Source organism: Quercus lobata, chromosome 6 (assembly GCF_001633185.2).
Source record: "Quercus lobata isolate SW786 chromosome 6, ValleyOak3.0 Primary Assembly, whole genome shotgun sequence".
NCBI lineage: Eukaryota > Viridiplantae > Streptophyta > Magnoliopsida > Fagales > Fagaceae > Quercus > Quercus lobata.
In genome coordinates, this window is record NC_044909.1 from 45396191 (window position 1) to 45421450 (window position 25260).

Consider the following 25260-nt stretch of genomic DNA (forward strand, 5'->3'; position numbering starts at 1 on the left):
ACATCCCGTAATCCTTGCGAAATTTAAGATCTTGTAATCAGTTAACTTAGAGTGATTTTAGGAATACTACAAATATTATTACTACATATTATTTACAAATTTATGTGTCAAACGGAGTAATGGTATGAACACAAACTATTTTACAATATTTTTACAAAATGTTGATGTGACCAATATCTTATTAGTTTTCATCTAGACTCACAATTAATATCACATTTTTATTTACTAATAATCATTCACTACATTAGCAGTTTGTAAATTTTTTTGTAAAATAATTTGTATCTCTAGCATTATTCGTGTCAAACGAGCTAGTTTTGAGTAATATTAGGGATATTACAAATTTTATTACTACATAATATTTACAAATTGATATGTCAGACTAGTTAAGAGTGATATTAGGATTATAACAACTTTTTTTTTAATAACGGGGATATTACAAATTTTATTACTATATAATATTTACAAATTGATTTTTTATTTAGAGTGATATTAGGGATATAACAAATTTTTTTTTGATAATAGGGATATTACAAATTTTATTACCACATAATATTTACAAGTTGATTTGTCACCAATCATAAAAATAAAATAAAAAAATTAAATTTATTTTTTATATTTTTTAAATGTACCAATTTTATTCATTATGATATGAGTTTGTAAAGATTATATAGTAAAATCTTTAAAGAAATGCTATGTTCATAACATTTTTAAAACATTTTCACAACAAATCTTAACTGAGAAATTGTTATTGGTTGTTATTGTTGAAGTAAAAAAATAATCTTAGTTTTAGATTTAGCATTTTTCGGTAAATAAGACCATGGACCCCCCCATTTCGGATCAACCCTAACTACTTGAACTTATGCGGGAAAGACCTAGACCCAATCACCAGCCACCTGTTCCATGCAAATGTACGTGTCCATAGAGAAAGACACGTACCTCTTTAGCTCCTCATCATCTTCATCTATATTTATAGACCCAGCTCGATCACTCTGAAGCTAAGAGAATTGAACTCTCTCTCTGAAAGGAAATAATGTCTAACAAAGCTTCATTTCTCTCACTCTTTTTTCTTTCTCTTTCTCTATTTTTGCATGTGAATAAGGCTTTTAAGGAGGATGCCTCAGGTTTGGAGCCTGTAGTGAGGAAAGATGAAAGGAGACAACTTGTTGTGACAGAATACGGAGAGGTCTCAGCCATTGAGATCGGTGATGGAGCACGAGGGCAATACCACCTCCAGTTCATCACGTTGGATCCATACTCGCTATTTCTTCCTGTACTCCTCCATGCAGACATGGTCTTTTATGTCCACACAGGTGCTGTGACTTTTAGTTTGCATATATATATATATATAGATTAATTTTATTTTATTTGAAAGTTTGTGCTTGTTTACTTCAAATTGACCCCAAAAAAAGTATAATTATACTTGACAGAACCATTAAAAATTACACAATTTGTTATAACTCGTCATGATTATAAGTTGTGAGTGATGAAGAAAAGTGATGGGAACATATGGGTCAACACTTCCATAATTCATAACTTGTCATGCAGTAAGCTGTAACCACATATACCAACCTTTTTTTTTATCACTCACAATTTTTTAACAAGTTTTGACAAATATTTTGTAATTTTTTTTAATCCAAGCATTTTTATTTATACTTAGAAAATTCAAGCTTTTAAAATGTTGTACATAAACAGTTAATAAACAAATAAGGTCAGAGACTCTAAAAGAAATAGCTAATGCAAACTCACTTAAAATAAACCATTTAATTGCTTCTACTATAAATTGTAATTCACTAATGCCTAAGCGTTGGGGTTTAATTTTCTAATCACAAGTACCATATTCATTATTGTTTTTTATTTCTAAATATTCCCATGTATATATGCATTATATTTTTTGTGGGTGTATATATATATATATATAGGAAGTGGGAGGTTGACTTGGACTGATACTCTTGATGAAATGAGGAGAGTGGATTTACGTCGAGGAGATATCTACAGGCTCAAGTCAGGCTCTATCTTCTATGTGCATAGCAGCTTACAACCGGAGCGACAGAAGCTTAAGATATATGCAATCTTCACCAATACAGATGATGACTTATATGTATGAGCTTCTTTTAATTTGTAATAAGTACCCTGTTATTTTCTATTTAAAAAAAAATTTCTTTCATTCGACTATATCTAGTAGATTTGCTAGAATATAAATAGGATATTTAAGTTGCTTAGTTTTGCTATTTAAAAGTTAGTACTAATTAAAACCAATGCAGGAGCCAACAACTGGGGCATACTCAACTATTGGCAACTTGTTGCGAGGCTTTAATAAGGAAGTCCTCAAAGCAGCTTTCAAGGTATATACTTACGAAGTTCCAATCAGTTTCATTTTTCATTCTAGTACCTGCTCGATGTATAATTAAATACCAAGAATATTCTATTGTCCCTATTATAATTTATAGTAATCTTTAAATTTTCTTATGTAGAAGCATTTCATATTCTTTTAAGAAAAATTATAGAGACGCACCTAAAACGTACCAAATCCACATCATATGTTTGTCACCTTATGATTGGTGCATCTAAATTTACTTTTTGATCATGTATCTATGAGATATACAATATGCTTCAATGTCACCTTGTGATTGGTGGCGCACTTAAATTTACTTTTTCAACAAGTACATATGATGGTCTTCTTTGAAAAGTATTGCAATCCAATCACAAAATCGACACACAGGAACGTTGTGAAAATGGGTATAAATTTGGGTGTCTACGGAGATGGACTGCTTCTTTTAATGCAATAATAATCCTAAAGTTCTTGAGTTTTTCCAAGTAGTTGAATCTCTTTAGGCTAATAGTTTTCGTGTATATATATGTGAGTATTTGGAGACAAGAAAGATCTTATAAACATTGGTTTTATGTCCCAAGTACTAAGTTTTAGTTGCATTTGAAATGAAATGACAGTATCTGCCTTTTACTTTTATCTGAAATAAATTCTTTATTTTGTGATAGTTGTGGGTGACATGAATCTTGGACCCAATGATCCACTTCATCATCATATCTTTCTAGAAAATATGGCTGAAAGATTTTCATGTTGATTACATATATGTGCTTAGTATGTGTAATAGTCTAAGATCTATAATAAATAATGAAAATATTACTATATCTCTAGGTCTCGGAGGATTTGATAAGAGAAATAACAAAAGAAACTCAGCCACCAGGCATAGTGCATGCAGAGCCAACAAAGGAAACAGAATTAGACGCTCTCCTCCTCCAAGTCTTCCGAAGAGGAAGAGGTGGCATGTTACTCAGCGACAATAAGAAGAAACCCTATAATATTTTTAATGAAAAGCCAGATTTTGAGAATAGTAACGGGTGGAGCCTAACAGTAACCAAGAAAAAATTGCATTTGTTGAAGGGTTCCAATATTGGACTTTTCATGGTGAATCTAACAGAGGTTAGTGAATTTTGTTTTTAACAGCTTGCTTCTTGGTCCATTGGAAATCCAACACCTAATTCTAACACTATTTTAACTTGTTTTTTTGAAGGGCTCAATGATGGGGCCACATTGGAATCCATTGGCACCTGAGATATCAGTAGTGTTACGAGGGGAAGGGATGGTTCGGCTGGTTTGTTCTAGCAATGCAAAGAAATCAGAATGCAACAATATGAGGTTCAGGGTGGAGGAAGGAGATGTTTTTGCTGTGCCTAGGTTCCATCCCATGGCCCAGATATCTTTCAACAATGAGTCATTTGTTTTCATGGGATTTAGCACAACAGCAAGGAAAAATAATCCTCAATTTCTGGCAGGAAAGAGTTCAGTTTTTCAAACTTTGGACAAGCGCGTGTTGGCCTTGTCCTTAAATGTCACTAACAGTACTGTGATTGATCAGCTTATGAATCAACAGCCTGAGTCAGTCATAATAGAGTGTTGCAATTGTGCTAAGGAAGAGCAGAGGCTAATGGAGGAAGAGGAAGCTAAGAAGATAGAGGAAGAGATAGAAAGAGAGGAAGAAGAAGCTAGAAAGAGAGAGGAAGAGGAAGCAAAAAAGGAGGAGGAAGAAGAGAAAGAGAGAGAAAAGGAAGCTAGAAAGAAAGAGGAGGAGGAGGGTGGGAAGAGAGAAGAGGAGGAAGCTAGAAAGAGAGAGGAAGATGCAAAGTGGGAACAAGAAGAAGCCAGGAGGGAAGAAGAAGAGGGGAGGAGAAGGGAAGAGGAAAGGGAAGAGAAAGCAAGAGAAGAACCAATGAGGGAAAAAAGGGAAAGAGAGCACAAAGAGGAAGAGACTTGGAGACGAGAACATACTGGAGAGAGAGAAGAGGAAGCAAAAAGAGAACAAGAAGAAGCTAGGAGGAAAGAAGAAGGGAGAAAAGGACAAGAAGAACCAGAAAGAGAGACCACGAGAAAAGAGAGGGAAGAAGTAGAGGAAAAGAAACGGAGACAAGAAGCAGCAGAATGGGAGGAAGAAGAAGCAAGGAGAGAAGAAGAAGAAAGGAGAGAGGCATGGGGAAAGGGAGAAGAACAAGCAATGATGATTTGATTTAATGCCTAGCTAGTTGTCACATCCACTTTGGATTGTGTAGTTTTCATCATCTTAAATATATGCATGTTAATAAGAAAAACAAACATGCATTTTGCTCTATGCAAAATGACGTCCCACTTCGACAATGTTTGTCATTTGGTGCTTTTTGGTATAATAAGTTTTGTGATCCATGCTTATTGTAAAGTTATGAGTGCATTGGTTAAAAAGGTTGAATGATTCCTGCTTAATTAGGTGTAAGGTGGTACTTAATCAAATTATAAGTCATGTTTGTAATTTTTATCAAATAACATGTCATGTTTCAAAGTCAAAATTTAAAAATTGTAGATGTTTAGCAATTTCTAAAATCTAAATCTTGGAATAGGTAAGAAAGCAAATGGTTTATTTTAAATTCTTATCCAGTATAGCAGTGTTTTCCTATCTTAATCAGCTCAGACAATCTCAAAATAGTGTTTATTAGAATGCTTGCTTGAAGGGTTTGCTTCATTCAATTTCGGATCAATTTGGGCAAGAATATTCAGGTATCTCAAATCACTTTCAAACTCTAGGCACACATTTGTTATGGCCAATTTCAGCTGAGGGTACTTCTTGTTCACTGCTACTTTTTTCTTAACTTGGAGGCAGGATTTGCAACTCCGAAGTGGGATTGACTATTGAGTATGTTTTCAACTATTGTTTTGGGTTGAAAGGTTGTAGCTCCATTGTCTCCCATTTAACTATACATGTCTTTTGGGGGAAACAAATTTAGTGGAATGCAGAAAACTTAGAGATCTTTATATCAAGAAGGATGAAGGATGAATGCATAAACAAGTGTTGAGTAATGCAGCTTCCTGCTAGATATTAGAAATGCAACTATGTGACCTCAAATATCTTTGATCTTTTTAGTTTTCTCACGTTAATTATTGAAAAAAGGATTGCATTTAAATTTAAACTAAATGTTATTTATTTGCCAAAAAAAAAAAGTCTCATATAAAGTGTCAATATACACATATTGAAAAGTATCTGGATGAGTGGATGGTACAAATGATAAATACACCAATTTTCTCCCTGCCATGAGGAGATATGTGTACATCCAAGTTGGATGAACTTAAAAAAATTACAGCAACAAGATTTTTATAATGCAATGTTGCTGGTTGTTGTAGATGAAGAATCTTGGAAGCCTGAAGTTTTGATGTTTAGTTTGATTTTATTAGAATTTTTTTTTTAAATACAGGAATAAGATTGTTAGAATAATAATTACTATGATTATTATTGTAATCAGGATTATTGTTATAGCTACTGCACAGTTTGTCTTGGTTTAGTACTATACTTGCAAGATTGGCAGTTGAAGTAGATAAAATTGTAGATGAGGAGGAATCTCGTATTGCACTATGATAGATATGCGTGAAAGTTTGAATGCATTGTTTGATTTGATTAGAGTTAAATTTTAAATTTTCATCTACAACAGCATGGCGTTGGAGGTGCTCCACGGCCGCCTTTAAAATTTGGCAGCTCCAGTGCTCCATGGCTGTCTTCCACCAGGTTCGGGCACAAGAAAAACCCGCCCCAATACCCGAATCCCCTAACTGATGAGGGTAAAACACATATCCGTACTCATTGAGTCAGATCGGAAACTCATCCCAAGCGGGTTTTTGCCATCTCTACATTTAGTGTATGTGTCATTGATCATATAGTTGTTAAAGAGATGATAAGCCTGTTTGGTTTGCCTTATTTCCATCATCCATCACCTATTACTCACTTTTGTTGGGTCTCACACCAATTGCATCTATTTAGCCAAGTTTTCATCCCTAATTCTCATCGCTCATAACTCAAAATATTGAAAATGAATAATGTGAACGAGAACAACTTTTTGGTATTAGTTATAAATTAAGTGACATTTTGGTAATAACACATGATGAGTAGGATCCACACTATATACCAACGGCTCTTTCTTTCTTCTTTCTTTTTTTTTTTTGGCAAAAATGCACTTTTGGTCCCTACATTTTGGGCCTATTCACAATTTGGTCCCTAAATTGATTTAGCTCTTAGGTCAGTCCTTGATTTTTAAAAATCGTTTTTAAAATAGTCCATGCCGTCAACCCAATGACAGAAAATGCTGAGGTAGCAAACGGAATGTACTGTTTGCTGACGTAGCTAATAAAATAATAATAAAAAATATATTTAAAATTTTTTAAATGCTATGTCAGCATTTTCTGAATTTAAAAAAGCCACGACAGTTTAATTAAAAAAATAAAAATAATTTATATTTTTCAATTTCAATTTAATTCAAACTAAATTAAAAAAAAAAAAACTTTTAAATTTGATTTTATTATTATTATTATTGCTTTCATTATTTTTTAGCTAAGAACACAATAACTTGTTCTTCAAAATCCAAGAACAATCAAACCCAGAACAATGCAATATTTCATACAAAATCCCTATCCTCCACCAAAACCTCCAGAACATGAAAAATTTATCAAACCCAAACCAAAACCAACATGAGAAAACCAACCCAAAAAAATCATCAAACCTCCAACCTAGAAACCTCCAACCCAGAACTTCATCAAACAACACTCTGCTGATCAACAACACCAAATCCGCCATCAACAACACCAAATCCGCCGTCAACAAACCCAAATCCACCATCAACTCGCCATCAACAGCACCAAATCCACCTAGTCGAAGCCCAGTCCGAGTCACGGTCCACTAAACAGTACAAAAACGACCACCGATCTCCACCCCGATCAAACCTAGAAAAACCCAGCCCTCTCCAACAAAAACGACCACCCCGACCATCGATCTCCACCCCGACCAAACCCAAAAAAACCCAGACCTCTCCAACAAAAACGACCACCCCGACCACCAATCTCCACCCCGACGAAACCTAGAAAAACCCAGCCCTCTCCAACAAAAACGACCACCCCGACCAAACCCAGAAAAACCCAGCCCTCTCCAACCAAACCCAGCCATCTCCATCTCCAACCAAACCCATAATCCAAGACCCATGGATTACCGATCTCCACCTCCATTACCGACCACTCCACAGAAAACTAGAAAAACTCAAAGATTAGAGAGTCAGGTTTAGAGAGAGAGAGAGAGAGAGAGAGGGATTGAAAGCTTGAACAAAGAAAGATACAAACAAATATACGCACCAAGAGATAGAGAAAGAGAGGATCCGGAAAAAAAAAAAAAAAAAAAAAAAAAAAAAAAAAAAAACACAATCACACAAACACTCACCATATTTATTTATTAAGTTATTTTTATTTTGATTTTTCTTTTTTTAGTTTATCATAAAAGAAAGAAGAAAATGAAATAGATACAAACACAAATACAGACACGCCAGCCTAGAATGAGAATTGAGAAGGGGTGTTAACTTAATGTTTGTTTGTTAAGAAAGTTCAAGAAAAATTGAAACTATAAATTGTTTTCTCAATATTTAAAATTGAAAAAAGGTTTTTTTTTTTTTTTTTGAATTTTTTCAGTTTAATTATTTTTTTTTATTAATTAAAATGCTGACTTGTCATTTTTAAAAGCAAAATAAATTTTTTTAATATTATTTTATTTGCCACGTCAGCGATTAACATGCCACCTCAGCATTTTCTATCACATTTTCTATCACTAGGTTGACGGCAGGAACTATTTTAAAAACGATTTTTAAAAATCAGGAACTGACCTAGGAGCTAAATCAATTTAGGGACTAAATTGTGAATAGACCCAAAATGTAAGAAGAAAAGTGCATTTTCGCCTTTTTTTTTTTTTTTTTCTTAACACCATTTTTTTCTCTCAGCTTCTTTCTTCTCATTCATTTTCTCTTTCTTTCTTTCTCTTTCTTTCTTTCTTCTTCACGCCCATTTCCTTTTCTCTAGGTTCTTCTTCTTTCTTTCTTTTCATTTTTTCTTTCTTTGCCTATTTCTTCTCTTAGCTTCTTTCTTTCTCTTCTTTCTTCCTCTATTTCTTCAAAACGGTGCTTTTCTTCTTCGATCTGAACACAGCAAACACCGGTGCTTTCTCTTCTTCGATCTCACAAATTTCTCATGGCTGTATTTCGAAAATTAGGCCTGAGTTTTCTATTATCTATGGGTTTTGTTTGGTTTATTTGGTTGTGATTTTCGGAATAAATGAGTTGTAATTTATGGGTTTTTATGAGTTATTGAGAATAGAAGAGCTGTGGGTTTTTCTGGGTTCTTATAGTCTTTGATGGGTTTCTTTAGCATGTAATTTTCTGGTGGGTGTGGACTACGGTTTTGGATTGCTGATCTAGGGATTTGTATGTTGATGTGTTCGGATTTTGATGCCTGTATCAGTGTGGTTGTGGTTTGAGGCTTGGATTGTAATGGAGGTGAATTTGTGTGGCCGTTAGTAGCTTTTTCTTTTTGTAGGTGTGGCTGATCATGTGGGTGTTGCTGATCAATGCTTTTTTCTTCTTCGGTTCATGTGGGTGCTGTGTTTGTTTGCAATTTGTGCTCTTTAGGTTTCGTTGCTATGGCAGGTAGCAGTTTCCGATAAAGATCCCACCCCACCAACTGAGTTAAAATCTGTTTTTTGCAAACCAAAAACCTGGGGGATTTCGGGTGCCAAATAGGATGCAGAATGAATTAAGAAAAAAATTGGGAATTATGAGTTATGAGAATGAGTCATGAGTTGTGGGTAATGAGTTACGAGAATTGATATATGAATTATGAGATAGATGAGAACCAAACATGATACCTGAGATAATTATTGTTCTCCACAGTTGGAACCGATTTCAGTATTTAGATAAATAAAAAATAAAAACTGGCTTTTGTTGATCATAGGAAAATAAGCTGAAACACTAGAAAGAAAAACTGCTAGCATACAGACAAGCAAGCATTTCACCTATTATTTATGTAACCTCCTTGAATTATGCCTAACCCAAGGAACAAGGGGTAATTATACAATATTCCAAGAGTATGATAATATCATACTTCCTAATCTCACATAACATTAGGTTCCGCTATTCTTGTAAGAGAAAAGCGAGTGACATTTTTGTACAATCGAGTTATTGTACAATAGTCCAGTAACAAGGGCATATAACCTCCCACATAATCGACTTCAATCAATTAGTTCAAACTTTTAGAAGGCTAAAAAATCATAACAAAACTTTTGGTCCATTAGTTCAAAATTAAAATAGTTAAAAAATCATAACAAGTTCATACAATAGCTCACATATTGAACCAAGATGAAAAAGAAGAAAATTGCATTCACCTTATCACTTGGGCCAGACATTCAAGGAGGTTACATTAATTATACGTGAACTCCTTTGCTCAAGCATCTCATACTTAGTGTTTGTTTATCAACAATTTTTTCTTTTAGTTTTTTAACCATATAAGGGTTTTTAAAGCCTTACTTTTCTATTAAATATAACTATACTTTGCACGAGAATTGAAAGCATATCGAAATGCACAGCTTTCTAATGCTAATGTAGTTCAAATTTCAGATCTTCAAAGGACTAAATGTAACCAATATCAAGTACAACTTCCGCGGTGTTTCATGGCCAAAAATGGAATTAATGGGCTTATCAGCCCACACTGCCCAGTCCACCACCACAACTAAACACGTGACTATACAAGCAAAGTAAGTATATCTATACTAGAAATGAGAAACTCACACATCGGAAGAACTAGTTATATATGACACCACAACTGTGATATCATCAAGCTTGCCTCCATAATAACGGAAACCAGCATCTTGAGCAGCCGTAGAAAATGGTGTCTGTCGGTTCCTATCTTGTGCTCGCTGGCGTGCCAAAGCTGCTATTTTCTGAGCAGTTACTTGTGGTTCCAAGCCAGCTCTTATCGCATGAACAACAACAGCTGTGACCTCATTATTATATAAGTTGTCAAATAACCCATCTGTTCCAGCAATAATGACATCTCCAGCAGTGACAGGAATTGTAAATACCTGGATGCATTTATCCCAAAAAGATAACTGAGTCTAACACACTTGATTACATCTTGTACTGATTAAGCTGCTGATTTAGTTGATAAAACTACCAGTGGGAAAAAAACATAAAATATTCAGGACTCCTTTCTAATCGTACTTGAGAAGTTACTCCTTTCTCATCATTGTAGTAACCTAAGCTGATTTAGTTAACTGTATCTTAGCTCTCAAGGGTTCCAGGATCATGGAAGCCTAAAGCTAAGAAGCATTTCAGACCTCATGAAAGTCCCCACAATGACTTCATTAGGGAGATGCATCCAGCACATGTTTGATGTCTGCGTTGTCATAATACATATTTTCTTATTTAATAAAATTATAAACTCATTACTATTAATCCCTAATTAACAATTTTATATTCCATCACATACGTGGACAGAACAAAGCCAAAACTCTTCCATATGCTAGAAAGATATACAAACTACAGAGTCCCCTCTATTAGCTGTGTTTTTGGGCCCTCTAGTTTGGAGAGAAACCCTTCAAATTTATCATATACTTTTTTATTGAGTGTGAATTTTGAAAATCTAACTGTTGGATTACATGTTCTTATTATATCCTTCATACTTGCAAAATTTCAAGAAAATCAAAAATCAATTGCTATGTCATCAAACAAATGTAAAAATTTCAAGTTTTTGTGATCTAAAATTGTGTATAAAAAATAAGTTTATTAATCAAATAGTATATAACATCTAATTTGAACGAAATTTGATATGCATGTTAAGAACATAAGGAACATGAAATTCAACGGTTAAATTTTCAAAATTCACACCCAAAAAAGAGATATATGATAAGTTTGAAGGGTTTACTTTGTTCCTCTAGGGCTCACGTTGTTTCTCGTCCTGTTTGTATAAAATTCTTTACTGATTCATTAGGGGGGAGGGAAGAACAAGAAGAAGACACATGATTCAAATATGACGACTGAAGCTAATAATTATGTCACAAACATTAACAAATCATACATGATGGTGAGGTATAAGTGCTAACTGACCTGACCAGAACTGGGTAGATCACCCCCACGGCCACTCTCAAGCTGATATGTAAAATTGAAGCCATGCTGCTGCACTGGGGATCGGAAGACAGTGCATCCATCTCTGACCACTATAAATCCACTGTCTCCTAGATTAATAGCATGTAATCCCTGCTGAAAGAAGCAAACATTTGAAACCATATAACAACGGATGGCAAATATTTCTAGTCTTTTTCTCTCTATAAAGCAAATTGTTCGAAGTGGACACAAATGGAGGACCAGAGTGTAAAGGTTTATGGCTGGAAACCTGCATCATGCATTCTGTCCAAGTTTTAATTGTGCTAGTGCATGCTGTCTTCAACCTAAGTTCAAATCTCAAGTATTCCAAACCCATCCATGATTATTTCATATTGTTAGTAGTTGTAATTCGGCAGCCTTCTGTCTTAAAAGGCTTGCAATTTACAGAATGAAATCAAATAGCATTTGGGAGTGTGCAATAATCCCAGGTGTAGAAATTAAGAAACAAAGAAAGTCAGCCCCTACAAATAAAGATAAAAATTTCCACTACACCCAAGAGAAAGGGTTGCCACTTTTTGAAAAAAAAAATTTGTTGAAGGAGAAAATGGCATCAAATCTGCAAATCCAGCAGAGAGCAGCAATATAAAGAAAAGCCTCTATTCAGCCAACTGCTAGGTCATCTTGTGGAGTTCCTTAATTTGTTCTTGTATGAATAAGGTCAAGATGAGGTCTAGAGAAATTGTGTGTATAAGCAGAAAGCAAACATATATTCCTGCTGTCAGACAGAGTGGACAAAATTCCATTTTTTATCATCTAGTTTTACTGTTTAATGTAAACATTCCAAGTTCCAAAATTTTTATACAAGGTACAGGCATTAGGGGCTTGTGAAAATGAAAAACAACAAACCTTGTCCGTAAGGGCAATGATGCATGCTGTTGAGGATCCCTTGGCCTTTATACTCGAGTGGGCCTTCTCTAACACCCTGGCTGGGTCAATGGAACCCTTAGGCTCCTCTTGAATTGCATTCACCGAATAAGACATGAGCTCACGGGCAAATTGTCCTGCATCAACACCAACATCTGCCCAGCCACCTACACCGTCTGCAACACCAATTACTCGTTCATCTTCGCAAATAAAATGAGCATCCTCTCCACCTGTCTCTTCCTTGTCAGGATGTGGCAGGTAACATGATCCAGAAATAAGCTTCAGGGTTCTTTCACCCAGAACAGTTCTGAACACAAACAAGTTATACAATATAAGCAGTGAGAAACGATGAACCCCAATTCATAAGCAAACTTCCTTATAGTATGACAAAAACCCTCCTCTCTGGTGCTGCTAAGCCCATTTTATTAATTTGTAAACAACTAGCAAGAAATGTTTGTTTACTCTTTTGGGGGAGGGCGTCTCCAAAATAACAGTGTGAATGACAATTCATGTGATTAGTGAAGTTTGGTCCAAAGCTACAATCCTAAATTTTATTAGAAATAGTGGGTACATACTATAAAGGACAAATTCAAATTGCAGCATCAACAAATCAACTAAACTAGCCAATAAGTACGACGCTCATGAAAGACACAACATTGACTAGATTTCTTTTATTTAAAAAAAGAGGGTCATGCCTAGTGCACAAAGCTCCCACTTTTGTGGGGTTTGGGAGAGGACATGGTAGGAAACCCTACCACTAATTTTGTTTAGGAAGGCTGATTCTCAGACTTGAACCCATGACCTACTGCTATCGGTGGAAGGCATTTGCCATCACACCAAGGCCTGACCTCCATTGACTATATTAATTAATTCATTAAAATGACTAGGGAAAACAGAGAATGAAGAAAATCAGAGCACATACTCGCCGGACAAAATGGTGGACTCTGCAAGCTGTTCATCACGAGAATTGCCGTCAAATGAAACATCATGAGCAGCCCCACTAGAGTGGCACACAGAAGATGAAGAATGGAAATTCTTCAACCATGGCCCAATAAGTGAATTGGGGTTACAATTCCGCCTCAATCCATCGAAAATAAAATACCCACAAATCAGATGACTGTTGGACCATTCTTTCCTTCTCAAACTCAGGCTAGCATTTTGGTATCTGCCACAACTTCTGTCATTGTAAAAAACGCCAGTAGGTTTTGTGAAGTCTAATGCATTCCCACAACTTGAAATCAAGTCGTCGACATAGACATCTGCTAATACAGCTTTGGAAGTAGAAGCAGCCATAAATTTCCTCTTATTCTCCCGACCTTTAGAAAACTGAAAGGCCTCTGATATCAAAGAAGTTGAATAGGGCAGGGAACGTGACAGTGCTGAATACCGAAACAACAAATTCCCTGGTCGAAGTACCAAATTTAGTGAACTTTGCCACCCACCTTGTCGCTGAACTATTGCACGTCTAAAACCAGAATAGATAGTAGTATTCAGCTTCGATAGAATGCCAGATGGCATCTTAGCCCCGTATATAGAATGCCCTTGCATCAATTACACTCTTGGAGGCTATCCAACCTTGGACATAAAATGTCATTACTCCCAATACATCTATATATTCTATACACACCAATTAAGCTATGAGCAATTCGCACTAAGCCTTCTGAAGTGAAATGTAAGACTTTGAAACCTAATATGGGAAGAGAAATTAAGATGTATTTCAAGGAGTTCACTCCTAAATAAAACACAATCTCAAAGAGAATAAATGGCTGAAATTCCACACTGAAATTCCATTGAATTTGAGAAAATCTAGTAGCAAACAGACATCTTGAAAGTCCTTTTTCTTTTTTCTTCTCATTGGATCCCTCAATAAATAGATATCCACAATGAATATAAATACACTTTAGAAACATAAATATACTTGTGAGTTGGAACCATGTTTGCAAAGAAACAAAAGAAGCCATTTTTCACTCTCTCTCTTCAAAAAATCAGAGAGAAAAAGAGAACCCATTTCAACAAACTACAAAAAATCACCACCCAAACTAATTAAAAACAAAAACCCATATTTCAAAACGATAAAAAAATAAAATAAAATAAGGTTGGAGTTTGACACCCATATCAGAATGAACAAAAAAAGCAAGCAATGAATGTAAAAAAGAAGTAGAAAGTCGCACCTGTCTGTTTCAAATGGATTCACAGGAAAGTCGGCGCTTGAGAAAACTATTGGAAAGCGATCTTTCCCACACAGAAAAGAAAGAAAAGAAAAGAAAAAAGCGAAGAGAAGCTCCGAAGAGTAGAGACTCGATTCTGACCTTTGGAGCTTCCCTCTCTTCTTCACTACTCCAAAAATTCTAAAACCTTCTTTCTCTTCTTTCTTTTGCGTAAGGTCCACAACAACCTAAGCCTAAAAAAAATACCCATGTGGGACCCAAGGTTTTTTTGGACTTAAAAGCCCCTGTGAATGCAGACAGAAACCAGTGTACAGCTACGAACAGAGCCAATATTGGAATCCGGGGTACTTTGGTAATTTTGCATATTTTGTCGAAGTAGCAAGCAAGTGTTATGAGTATGAGGCTCTACGAAAGTGAACTGCTTGGTTGTGAATGAACCAATTAGGTAAGGCCAGCTTTCTGACAGGACTGGGGAGTGTGACGTGTTAAGAGGTGATAGGTCTGTGGTCCATAGAATATGAGGGAGGAATGCATTGTGAAGCACATGTGTACAGTAATGTCTTCTTTGGGATCGACGCTTAGCAATCGGCGGCCCACACACAACTAGGGAAAGGGCTGTTTTACCAAGTTGGGGAGAGAAGTCAGTTTGAGAATCAATTACGAATATCCATAACTATGATCTTTGCAAGGGACAGAAGGGCGAAGGCCCAGTGGGCCTATGGGCCTACAACCCTTTGCACATGATTTTTTTAGAGAAGACAAAGTGTGTGTTTTAAAGTCGTTTGGATACAACTTATTTTACTGAAAACTGAAAATACTGTAGTAAAATAATTTTTAAATGTGTAAATAGTACCTTGAAACCCATTTTTAATATTTTTTTTCCGAATAAAGTGGTTATGGGTCCCGTAAATAGTATGTGAACAATGCATAAACAATTCTCAACAATGTACTTTGTTAGGTAAAAGTTGAAATACTTGTATAAAAATAAATAAATAAATAAAAAATGCAAAACGCCATATTTTGAAACGCAAAACGCCGAATTCAAACACATACTAAAAATAAGCAAAAATATAATTAGTGACTTTGTTCTATCTTTGGGCCTAAGCTAACAATTAATCTATATATATGAGTTATATTCAAGTTATACCTTGTATAATTTTAAGCAACATTACACTACCCAATAACTTGTTATAGAATTCATATTTTGAAAATCTTACCGTTAAAGTCCAATTTTGCGCTGTGTTCTAAATTTTTTATTTTTAGAGAGTTTTATTTCTTAATTTTTGAGCCAAATGTAGGACTACATCATAAATATTCATCCAAGTGAGTTATTGAATACAAAAATCAAAGAGTCTATAATTAATTAACTGAAAAAAATAAAAAAAGAGGAAAAAAAGTGCTTCATAATATCAAAAATTAAGAATTAATAAAAAAATTAAAAAAATATGGAAAATTTACATTTTCTACCTAATAATATTCTTAGAAGATTTTTTAAAGAGTTAACAAAATATAAGAATGAATATATAATAATAGTATTTAAATTATATATATAAATTATAATATGCTTCTTAATGTATATCTTTTAAGTATATCTATGCATATACATGGGATTACAAGCAACTATTTATATAGTTTTTGTTTCATGCTTGAAAGATATTTAGAAATTAGAATCACATAATTTTTACCCTTTTTACAAATTCCTTTTTCTACCTTTACTAATATTTTTTTTTAAAAAAATCATAATTTTTGTCACACCTTTCTTTTTAATGAAAGAAGCAAAAGTGTGAATATTCAAAGTTTGAAAACTAACTTGAAATAAAAGCTTCACTTTTTTTTTTTTTTAATAATCAAAAGATCGACTTGAATATACTTACGAAGAACGTTACGCTTGAAGAATTATCGAGGACAGAATACAATTGGAATTAGGAAGGATTACAATTGAAAGTTTGGAAGAAAAACAAATGAAGATACGTGAAAGTAGGCAAACAAAAGAGTAGGATTGTTCTTGAGCCTTACCGTTTTTCCCTTGGGTCTAAGGTTCCTTTTATATATAGACTTAAAAGTTCACTCGACACTTATGCTGAAAATATTTTCAGTTGAAAAATAATTTCAAGAAAATTTTTCGGGAGTTTGTTTGTGATCCGAAAAACATTTTCATGTATTTGGCTCTACAAAAAAAAATTACCTCTTGAGGATATTACTCAATATTTATCAAATACAAAACACAACTAAAAAATATTTACATGTGTTTTTAGCACTAGCAGTCGGATGATAAATATTTTAAGTGCATTAGTTTTTGATAGGCTCATTTTATAGTGGATTAAGTTAATTTATTTATGTAGCCAACTTGGTATGTTTCTATTTGAATACAACTATAATAAATTTTATACAACAAAAATATCCTATAAAATTATAAATCTCAATAAACTTAGGTTAGAGGACCTCGTTAGAGTGTTTTTTTTAGTAGAGTTACAACACTAGCAAGACCAGAGTATAGGAGTAGAGGGTGGGTGAGGGACATATTTTTTGGGAATACATTATTAAAGTCCTCCATCGAATAATAATGAGGAAAAAAAGTAGTTAATTTAAAATAGTTGGAGCTCAAACTCATAAGCTTAAGCCTTTTGGGTTAGTATTGTCAATCTGTCATTGTATAATATATTAACTACTTAACTAGTCACTATCTCGTATGTTGCACTAGATATTAAAAAAAATGAGTAACTATCCTAAAAATTACATTTATATATTCATAAATTTCATATTTAAAAAAAAAACTTTCACTTAAATTTAGTCAGACTGAAGTAGACTAAAATGTTACATTAATGTGGCTCAATAGGATTATAGTAATAATAAATGTTATGTTTAAGATTTTTGGGATTACAAGTTTGAGGATCTATACACACACACACACACACATATATATATATATATATATATATATATATATAGAATAAGTGCTCTCAAGTCTCAACCCAAACTATATTTTCCCATTATGTAAGTGCACAAAATGGACCGAATTGGACCGAATGAACTGCAATAGACCGAATGACTGAAGTAGATAAAATAGGACCAAATGGAGTAAATAGGAGCAAAGTTGACCGAATATGACCAAATAAGACCAAATTGGACCAAATAGGACCAAATTGGACTGAATAAGATGGAATGGACTGAAGTAGATTTATTTGGACTGAATAAGACCAAAGTGGACAGAATGGACCAAATAAGACCGAATGGACTAAAGTGGACCGAATATGACCGAAGTGGAATGACTAGGACTGAATAAGACCAAAGTGGACAGAATAGGACCAAAGCGGACTGATGGACTGAATAGGACTAAAGTGGACCGAAGTTGATTGAATAAGACCGAATGAGACCAAAATGGGCATAATGGACCTAAGTGGATCGAATAGAACCAAATTTGATTGAATAGGACCATAGTGGACAAAATGGACTATATAGGAGTGACGTGGATCGAAAATACCAAAGTGGACTGAGTAGGACCAATGTGGACCGCATATGACCAAATAGACCAAGGTGAACAGAATAAGACCAAATACGACCGAATGGCTGCCATGGTGTCCCTTAATGTATCCGTCAAGTCTCTTGCTTTTAAGGGTAAATGGTTGCAAGTTTCCTGGCTAGTTCAATTCCCATGGTTAAACTTAAACCATGATTAAGTGATTCACCCAACCAAAATCTAATTTTTTATAAGGACCAGTCAATTTCACAATTTAACCAATTCAAAGCACGTTTGTTCATCATGCATGAATCTTTTAAGTTTTCCTAATTAAATTCAAATTGACAGTACACCTACCTTAATTAGTCCGCAAATGAAGTGCAAGAAATCTGCTACAAAGGCCTCTATCCAAGTTTCCATCACTCTGAACTACCGACCAAGAGCCAAGACCTCAAAATTTTGTACACTTTTGTTTCAATTTCATTACTTTAGTGAAAAAAGATTTTCTTTAATCTTCTAATGAAATGTGAAAAAAGAATATTTTGCTGTGGGCTGGAGTAGAGGGTGGGTGAGGGACATATTTATTGGGAATACACTTGAATAATAATGAAAAGAAAATTGTTAATATAAAATAGTTGTTTTGGGTTAGTGTTGTGCTTTTAATATTATATTAACTATTCAACTAGCCACTATCTTGTGCGTTATAGTGGATATTAAAACAAATGAGTAACTGTCCTAAAAATTAAATTTGTATATTCATAGCCTTTATGTTTAGAAAATCATTTACTTAAATTTAGCCGGACCAAAGTGACTGAAAATTACATTAATATGGCTCAACAGGATTGTAACAATAATAAAGGTTATGCTTAAGATTTTTGAGATTACGAGTTTAAGATGTATATATATATATATATATATATATATGGATTTAGAATAGGTGCTTTCAACCCAAACCAATCTTTTTCATTATATAAGTGCACAAAATGGACCGGATTGAACCAAATGGATCACAATGGACCAACTAACTGAAGTAGACAAAATAGGACCGAATGGAATGAATAGGACCAAAGTTGACCGAATAAGACCAAAGTGGACTGAATAAGACCAAATGAGTAGGATTGAATAAGACCAAAGTGGACAGAATGGACAAAATAAGACCGAATTGACCAAAGTATACCAAATATGACCAAAGTAGAGCGAATAAGACCAAATAATGATAAAAGAAAATTGTTAATATAAAATAGCTGTTTTGGGTTAGTGTTGTCCTTGTATGTTATATTAACTACTCAACTAGTCACCATCTTGTGTGTTGCAGTGGATATTAAAACAAATGAATAACTACCCTAAAGATTAAATTTATATATTCATAGCCTTTATGTTTAGAAAATCTTTTACTTAAATTTAGCTAACCAAAGTTGGCTAAAATGTTGTATTAATATGGCTCAATAGGATTGTAGAAATAATAAAGGCTATGCTTAAGATTTTTGAGATTACGAATTTGAGATCTCTATATATACATACATATATATGTGTGTGTGTGTTTGTGTGGATTTAGAATAGGTGCTTTCAACCCAAACCAATCTTTTCCCATTATATAAGTGCACAAAATGGACCAGATTGAACAAAATGGATCGCAGTAAACCAACTAACCAAAGTAGACAGAATAGGACCAAATGGAGTGAATAGGACCAAAGGTGACTAAATATGACCAAATTTGACCATATAAGACCAAAGTGGATTGAATAAGACCGAATGAACCAAACTAGATTGAGTAGGATTGAATAAGACCAAAGTAGATAGAATGGACCAAATAAAACCGAATGGACCAAAGAAGACCAAATATGACCAAATTAGAGTGAATAGGACCGAATAAGACTAAAGTGGACATAATGGACCGAATAGGACAGAATAGGACCGAATAGGACTAAAGTGGACCGAAGTTGATTGAATAAGACCAAAGTAGACCTAATGGACTAGATAAGACTGAAGTGGATTGAATAGACCGAATAAGACCAAAGTTTATTCAATAGGACCATAGTGGACAGAATAGACCAAATATGACCGAAGTGGACTGATTAGGACCAATGTGGACCGAATAGGACCAAAATGGACCGAGATAGACTGAATAAGACCAAAGTGAACCAAATAGGACCGAATGGCTGCCATGGTGTCCCTTAATTAATCCGTCAAGTCTCTTGCTTTTAAGGGTAAATGGTTGCACACTTCCTGGCTAGTTCAATTTCCATGGTTAAACTTAAACCACGATTAAATGATTCACCCAACCAAAATCTAATTTTTTTTTTTAAAAGGACCAGTCATTTTCACAATTAACCAATCCAAAGCACGTTTGTTCACCATGCATGAATCATTTGAGTTTTGCTAATTAAATTCAAATCGACAGTACACCTACCTTAATTAGTCCGCAAATGAAGTGCAAGAAATCTGCAACAGAGGCCTCTTTCCAAATTTCCATCACTCTGAACTATTGACCAAGAGCCAAGACCTCAAGATTTTGTACACTTTTGTTTCAATTTTATTGCTTTAGTGAAAAAATATTTTCATTTATCTTTTAATGAATCGAAATGTGAAAAAAGAATATTTTGCTGTGTGCACTGTACCAGGTTGACAATTTAGACAAGAAGTGTGAATATTCATTAATCATGAAACTGGTGCTACTAAATTAGTTTATCTAAAAAATCTATCCACAGAGAGAGATGGAGTCCAAGTATGAAGCCATTGACACAGCGACCTGCCAACCGAATAACAATTCGAGAATTTTTTTTTTTTTTAATTTTTAATTTCGATATTCATCCAAAATTTCAATAGTCAACCCATAAATATACTATATACTATTTGCAGATCATATCAATATTCATCCATCTGCTACTCGATGGCGGGTCCACGTCAAATTTCAACTTCGGCACCTTAAAATTACCACCACAATACCTTCTATGCCAAAGCTACCTACAACTGAAACGTTGGAATTCATCAAATGCATGCACTTATCGCTAATCTTCAGCTTTATATATATATATATATATATATATATATATATTTAATCTTTAGCTTGATAAACCTAACACAGTAACACCACAAAACGTAGACTTATCGTATATATACTCCTGGAAGCTCAATAAATAAATATAAATATATATATATATATATACATATATTTATGGACAAAACTCAGGTACAGTGCTTCACCTCTTAAAATTCAGCCATGTGTCTACTAAACTAAAAAATACAATTTCATCCCATGAAAAAAAAATTCACATGGCAAAATTTTAAAATGAGAACCTAAGAAATATAACTTAAGTACTATTCCTAAGTCTTGCACTATATATATGGATCCGGTTAATGTATGCCCTTAGGGGCATATATTAACAAATCCATTTTTTGAAAAGTTTTATTGGGAATTGAAAAAATTGTCAATACTTTTTCAATTCCCGAAATTTTTTTTTTTAAAAAACGATTAATTATTGTGTGCCCTTAGAACATATATTAGCAAAATCCTATATATATATATATATATATATATTGATACAAGATATAAATTCTGCTCTAACCTAATCTAAGTGTATATGTGTATGAAATTCTCTCTTGGAGACTTGAACCCTGGCTTTAATAATAATACCCTTCCACACTTTACAAGAATTTTGTACTTATGGAATGACCATTGTGCCAAGATGGAATGACCGTCGCGCCTAGGGACGGAGCTAGGATTTCAAGTAAGGGGGGGGGGGGTGAGATAAACTCAAACCCAAATGCTTAAAAAATTTGTTATAGCCTAAACCTTCATATCGTAGCTATAGATTAACCCAAAGACAACCATGTTTTTTTTTATTTTTTATTATCCAAGCTACTTATAAAAGAATATATATAAATAAATAAATAAATAAATAAAAAAAATATATATATATATATATAGTGTGTGTGTGTGTTTATTCCAAGCTTCTTTGGGGAACTTCATTAAACACTTAAGCTGCAATTATCCTATGCTAATACTTTAAGATAAATTTCATAAATCATTTAGAACCCAGATAGAAACTCACAAAAAGAATCAAAATTTAATGAAAATTTGAATAAAGAAAGTGTATTTTTTGTGAAAACAGGGAAGTATTGAACAAAAATAGAGCATGAAAATTCAAAACCACATTTTATATATTTTATATTTTGATTTTTTTCATTGGGCCAGGGGGGCCATTGCCCACCCTAGTCCAAGCATAGCTACGTCCTTGGTCGCGCCAAGAGTATGTGCATGGTGGTATAAATTAATTGTACTCCAATTTTGTGTCTAAGTGTCATTTTAATTACACTCCAATTTTATACCAAGTTTCCTTCCAAATTTTCATTTATACTTTAACATTTTTGTGTCAATTAATATATTTATATATAAATTTATGCATCTGAAATTCTAAACTTAGAAAAAAAAATACTAATTTAAATTTATTACTTTTACAATATTATGAATGTATACATTCTTTACTTATTGGGTAGGAACACACACTATATATATTATGTGAGTATGTTTGTATTGTATATGTAATTCGGATTATTCAATTTATTCTAAATTGGATCTGTACATATGCTGATATGCAAGGGTTATAAGTGAATTTATTTTATGGAAAAATGTAGTACATTAGGTTTTTTTATAATTAATTTTAAATACATAATTGCATTGAATTTAATTATCCTTTGTAAGGATAATATTATTTATGCTTTATTGAGCAATACAATCATGTATTTGAATTTAATTGAAAAACTTGATATACAACACCTAAAAAACTGGATCTAAACTTTACCCATAGTTTATTACAAGTTGGGTTCAAGTTACACCTGATGTAACGCTAAGCAATATTATATCACTTAGAATTTTGTTATAGATGCAAATTTTGACAAATCTACAATTGTATTACATTTTTTTCTTGCACTCTCCATATTTAAAAAATTTTATGATGACCAAATATCAATAACTATATCACCTATAAAATATTTGAATTTCAAGTTTTTATATTTTAAAACTATGCATAATAGATGAATTTATGGAATGAATAGTAAACAACATTTGATTAACACGAAATTTGCATGAGTATTAAGATAATAGAGAACATGTAATCAACAATGTTATTTTCAAAATATTAATCCAATAAAAAGTTATATTAAGTGAGTAATATTACTTAGATTTATATCAAATATAACTTGAATCCAACTTTTTCATTCTCTTACATGAATGATGCATCCTATTATAAATTTAATTAACAAGACTCACTAAGTAATAAAAAGAAATATTTACTTCTGATGTACTAAATATTTATGTAAATATTAAGTAAATAGCCTAAAACAAAATTGAAGTGCCCTCTATTATTTTCTGTCACATTTTTTCTTTTTTGATAATTCCATAGTTGAAGGAAAAGGAATTTGAATCCTAGATATCTTCATTAAAAACACTAAGAGGTGCTACAATAAATAGCTGCTGTTAAAATGCATAGTCCGTTGGGCTCTAGGCCCAATCTTATTTTCTTGCATTACGCATATACTTATATTATACACATACTTGTATTGTACTCGTATGTTTTGTGCTATTCTCACATGCTTCTCTTATATATAGGCACTCGTTTATTCTTGTACGGTTTATTATTCAAGAAATACAATTAAGCCTTTTGTATTTCTGACAGTGGCAATATAAGGGAGTTTTAGAAATCCAAGTCCAACGGCATATTCGGAAATTCCCATTTTCCTATTTCGGTCCACTCAAGCCCTTCATCAGACTGATAAAAGAAAGAAATTCCCATTTTTTTTCCAAATCGAGAACAAAATCTTAAAAGAAAGAAAAAAGTAGCAGATGAATCTCAACAAAATAAATAAAAAGAAGAAGTAATAGATATATTAAAGGCATTCATACGTACAAAAGAGATTTTAATTGATAAAGATAGTGTTTGAACCATAAATTTATTATAAAAGTACGAACTCAAAAAATAAATAATAAAAAGGCTGATAATAAAAAATCATGCCAAAGAGTAAAACAAGTACAAAAATACGAAATTCCCATTTTCCTCTTGCGGTCCACTCCAAGCCCTTCATGAGACTGATAAAAGAAAGAAATTCCTTTTTTTTTTTTTCAAATCGAGAACAAAATCTTAAAAGAAAGAAAAAAGTAGTAGCTGAATCTCAAAAAAATAAATAAAAAGAAGAAGAAGTAATAGATGTATTAAAGGCATTCATACGTACAAAAGAGATTTTAATTGATAAAGATAGTGTTTGAACCATAAATTTATTATAAAAGTACGAACTCAAAAAATAAATAATAAAAAGGCTGATAATAAAAAATCATGCCAAAGAGTAAAACAAGTACAAAAATACGAAATATAGTGGGGTATATTGAAGAAAAAAATTGTCCTTGAGAATAATAATCCTATTCCTATCAAGGTTCTCCCATTTTATTGTTTTCTTTCTTTTTTTGGGGGTTACAAATATTTCATAAGTGACACTGTTATTTAACAGGAAAAAATGGAGACAATAAAATCCAATGAAATATTTCTGAAACAAAAGGTTTGGCAGAATATCATTTATGCTAGGATGTCCCAAATTTTAAGCCACATATTATTATTAGGATTGACTAAAAAATCCCATGGTTTTTTTCCTTGCTTTCTTGGTAATTAAAGGCCTTATCTTTCATGATCTTATCATGGTTAACGCAATTTTCTACGAAAGATTCATTATACGAAAGACGGATAGTATTTATGTGAAAGATGTCAAAAGATGTGATGCATGTTCATTATGACTATTAAGACCCCCAAGTTGAAATTTTAATTTATAAACACAATATAAAAATAAAACAGGAATCAAGGAATCAATCAATGGTTTGCTTATGTCCGCAAACTAGGGGCAAGAATCCACTGTAAAAAGACTATCTTAAACTTCAAAAATCTCACCTCAGTTTTTTAATCCGAAAGATTAGTTGACAATTTTTCTTCTTCTTTAATTTTTTTTTTATTTTATTTTATATTATATAAATTTAAGTTAAAAAAGAAGCAGCACATGGTTGAAAACTTCAATATGCAGATAGGCATAGCATCAATGTCAAAGTAACATACTGCCAATTAAGCATTCAAGTGTGAATATTCATAAAAACAGTGCTACAACATGAATAATTTAATCTAGTACAAGACAAACAAAGACTTAAATCAGCTACCATATCCCTATTAATTTATTTTGGTGTTCACCAAAAACCAATCAGCCAACCAATTAACACTTCCTCATCCAAAGTTAGCC

At 33.1% G+C, this 25260-nt stretch overlaps 2 protein-coding genes across 5 annotated transcripts; one reads left to right on the forward strand and one right to left on the reverse strand.

The window, feature by feature from the left end:
• Positions 1-997: 997 nt before the first annotated feature.
• Positions 998-4729, forward strand: LOC115950514 (vicilin-like seed storage protein At2g18540). Its single transcript, XM_031067703.1, has 5 exons — positions 998-1310; positions 1920-2098; positions 2262-2342; positions 3155-3439; positions 3531-4729. The coding sequence occupies exons 1-5, from the start codon at positions 1031-1033 to the stop codon at positions 4518-4520; spliced, it is 1815 nt and encodes a 604-aa protein (XP_030923563.1). The 5' UTR covers positions 998-1030; the 3' UTR covers positions 4521-4729.
• A 5195-nt stretch (positions 4730-9924) lies between these two features.
• LOC115994804 (probable protein phosphatase 2C 80) lies at positions 9925-14751 on the reverse strand. Of its 4 annotated transcripts, none has more exons than XM_031119076.1 (5): positions 14535-14751; positions 13286-13938; positions 12346-12670; positions 11443-11595; positions 9925-10418 (listed from the first exon to the last, which is right to left on the reverse strand). In XM_031119076.1, exons 2-5 carry the CDS (start codon positions 13909-13911, stop codon positions 10122-10124), a joined length of 1401 nt encoding a protein of 466 aa, XP_030974936.1. In that variant the 5' UTR covers positions 13912-13938; positions 14535-14751; the 3' UTR covers positions 9925-10121. The 4 variants fall into 4 exon arrangements, with proteins under 4 accessions (XP_030974936.1, XP_030974935.1, XP_030974934.1 ...); XM_031119075.1 differs by having other exon boundaries at positions 13286-13980; XM_031119074.1 differs by having other exon boundaries at positions 13286-14050.
• Positions 14752-25260: the final 10509 nt, after the last annotated feature.

Coding starts and splice junctions, on each gene's coding strand:
- LOC115994804 (XM_031119076.1), bottom strand. CDS start 13,911: ATGCAAGGGCATTCTATATACGGGGCTAAGATGCCATCTGGCATTCTA. Junction 11,596..12,345: donor TCATTGCCCTTACGGACAAG/GTTTGTTGTTTT, acceptor TGCTTCTTTCAG/CAGGGATTACATGCTATTAA. Junction 10,419..11,442: donor ATCTACCCAGTTCTGGTCAG/GTCAGTTAGCAC, acceptor AAATGCATCCAG/GTATTTACAATTCCTGTCAC.
- LOC115950514 (XM_031067703.1), top strand. CDS start 1,031: ATGTCTAACAAAGCTTCATTTCTCTCACTCTTTTTTCTTTCTCTTTCT. Junction 2,099..2,261: donor ATACAGATGATGACTTATAT/GTATGAGCTTCT, acceptor AAACCAATGCAG/GAGCCAACAACTGGGGCATA. Junction 3,440..3,530: donor TCATGGTGAATCTAACAGAG/GTTAGTGAATTT, acceptor GTTTTTTTGAAG/GGCTCAATGATGGGGCCACA.